The sequence below is a fragment of the Poecilia latipinna genome, unplaced genomic scaffold (assembly GCF_001443285.1).
Source record: "Poecilia latipinna isolate Pla-1442-1.1 unplaced genomic scaffold, P_latipinna-1.0 Scaffold7263, whole genome shotgun sequence".
Taxonomy (NCBI): domain Eukaryota; kingdom Metazoa; phylum Chordata; class Actinopteri; order Cyprinodontiformes; family Poeciliidae; genus Poecilia; species Poecilia latipinna.
The window spans coordinates 1-2,094 of record NW_015119879.1 but is presented as its reverse complement, the minus strand read 5'-3'; the positions used below and the strand labels follow the sequence as shown (position 1 = coordinate 2,094).

The 2,094-nt window shown below is 51.4% G+C and overlaps 1 protein-coding gene across 1 annotated transcript; it reads right to left on the bottom strand.

The window, feature by feature from the left end:
- Positions 1-6: 6 nt before the first annotated feature.
- LOC106944182 (uncharacterized) lies at positions 7-2,080 on the bottom strand (the record flags this gene model as incomplete). The annotated part of the gene is made up of 3 exons (XM_015027402.1): positions 7-350; positions 1,120-1,476; positions 1,951-2,080. Coding segments are annotated over 3 exons (831 nt in total), but the record flags the coding sequence as incomplete, so codon positions are not given.
- Between the last annotated feature and the right edge of the window lie 14 nt (positions 2,081-2,094).

Below are 2,094 nucleotides of genomic sequence, written 5' to 3'. Positions count from 1 at the left end.
AAAAATAAATTTAAACCACTGACCTTTGACCTCCAGCTGAACTTGTTTCTTCATCAGGACGTCTCCCTTCCTGTTGTAGACTCTGCAGGTGAAGATCCCTCCATCTCCATCAGTCGGTCGTCTCAGAGTCAGACTGAGGTCTTTATTCTTCAGCAGGTTTTCATCCATCTTGGTTCTGGTTCTGTAGCGCTGGTCCTGTTCTTCAGGCTGATCAGAACCGTTCTGATACACATGGACCTTCTTGTCTCTGCTGTCCCTCCACTCCACTCTAACGTCTCCATCCAGATCCTCTGTGATTGTCCAGGGCAGCAGGACAGACTCCACCACTGATTCCACCTCCACCTGATGGACTGAGAGACAACAGAGGACAAGATGAGTTGGACAGACAGCAGCAGCTCTGAGGACATGTCCTCTGACTGGATGAAGGTCCAACATGTTGGACTGGTTCCATCTGAAATGTGTCCCATGTCTCCACTGAACAGAGACACTGTTGTCTCTGCTGTGTCCAACCAGCAGCAGGTGGACAGAATGTCCTCAGTGAGGACAGCAGGAAGCTGCAGACTGTCCCCAGCAGCTGTTGGACTCTGTGTCCAGCTGGTTCTGTCCATCATTTGTCTCCAGTTGGACTCAGACTGGCAGAAAGACGAGGACACGTCTCCATGGAGACCAGCAGAGGACAGGCTGCTCCGTCTCTTCAGTGTGGACCAATCAGAGGACAGGAAGCAGAACCTCAGAACTTCCTGTCCTCTGTTGGAGACAGAAGGTCCAGTTGGACTGAGGCCGGTTCTGTCAGGGTTCTGGTTCTGTCCCACATCAGGACGTCCTTCAGTCCACATGGACATGAAGCTTCTGAGTTCTGGACGGGTTGATGGAGCTACTGGACCAGGAGGTTCTGGACCTCTGAGGCCCGGTTCTGATGGGTTCTGGAAGGATTCAGGGTTCTGATAGAGGTCAGGGGGTAAATGGTTCTGAATCAGAACCAGCTACATGTCAATGTCAACTAGTAAATAAAAACCAACCAGAACCAGAACCAATCTAGTTCAGAAAGAAAAGATGGAACTGGTTCTGATCCAAACAGTTCCTCTGCTTGGCCTCTAAACATACATTTAAACCACTGACCTTTGACCTTTAGCCAGACTTGTTTCTCCATCAGGACGTCTCCCTTCCTGCTGTAGACTCTGCAGCTGTAGATCCCACCGTCTCCATCACTCGGCCATAACAGAGTCAGACTGAGGTCTCCAGTCTTCAGCAGGTTTTCATCCATCCTGGTTCTGGTTCTGTAGAACTCGTCCTGTTCTCCAGGCTGATCAGAACCGTTCTGATACACATGGACCTTCCTGTTGTCTCTAACATTCCTCCACTCCACTTTAGCCACAGACAGAAGGATTCTGTATTTACAGAACCACAGGCGATGTGGGACCTTAAAGGGCAGCAGGACAGACTCCTCCCATGGTTCCACCTCCACCTTTTCTAGGACTGAGAGACAACAGAGGACAAGATGAGTTGGACAGACAGCAGCAGCTCTGATGGTCTCATGACTGTTTCCTCCCTGTCTCTCTGTCTCCTGGAGGACAGAGACATGTGTCCATGTCCCCTGATCTGGTGATGAAGTGGAACCAGCTGCTGCCTGGCAGCAACCCACCAAGCTCTGCTCCATCCTCACCGACTCTTTAGGTTCTGTTTGTCCTCAAGCTGACAGAGAGACAGGAAGCTGCTGACCCACAATGCACCGGGAGCTGCTGACCCACAATGCACCAGGAGCTGCTGACCAACAATGCACCAGGAGCTGCTGACCCACAATGCACCGGGAGCTGCTGGCCCACAATGCACCGGGAGCTGCTGACCCACAATGCACTGGGAGCTGCTGACCCACAATGCACCGGGAGCTGCTGTGGAGGAGAGCAGACACTGACCAAAGGCATTATGGGTAATGCAGCTCTAGAGACTCACCTGGTTTCCAGCGGAACCAGAAATAAACAGAAACTCCTGCAGCAGCAGCCAGAACCAGAGCCAGAACCAGTAGAACCAGTAGAACTATGGCCCAGACTGGAAGCGAATCTGTGGAGACAAATGAAGATGGATGAGTTATAATAA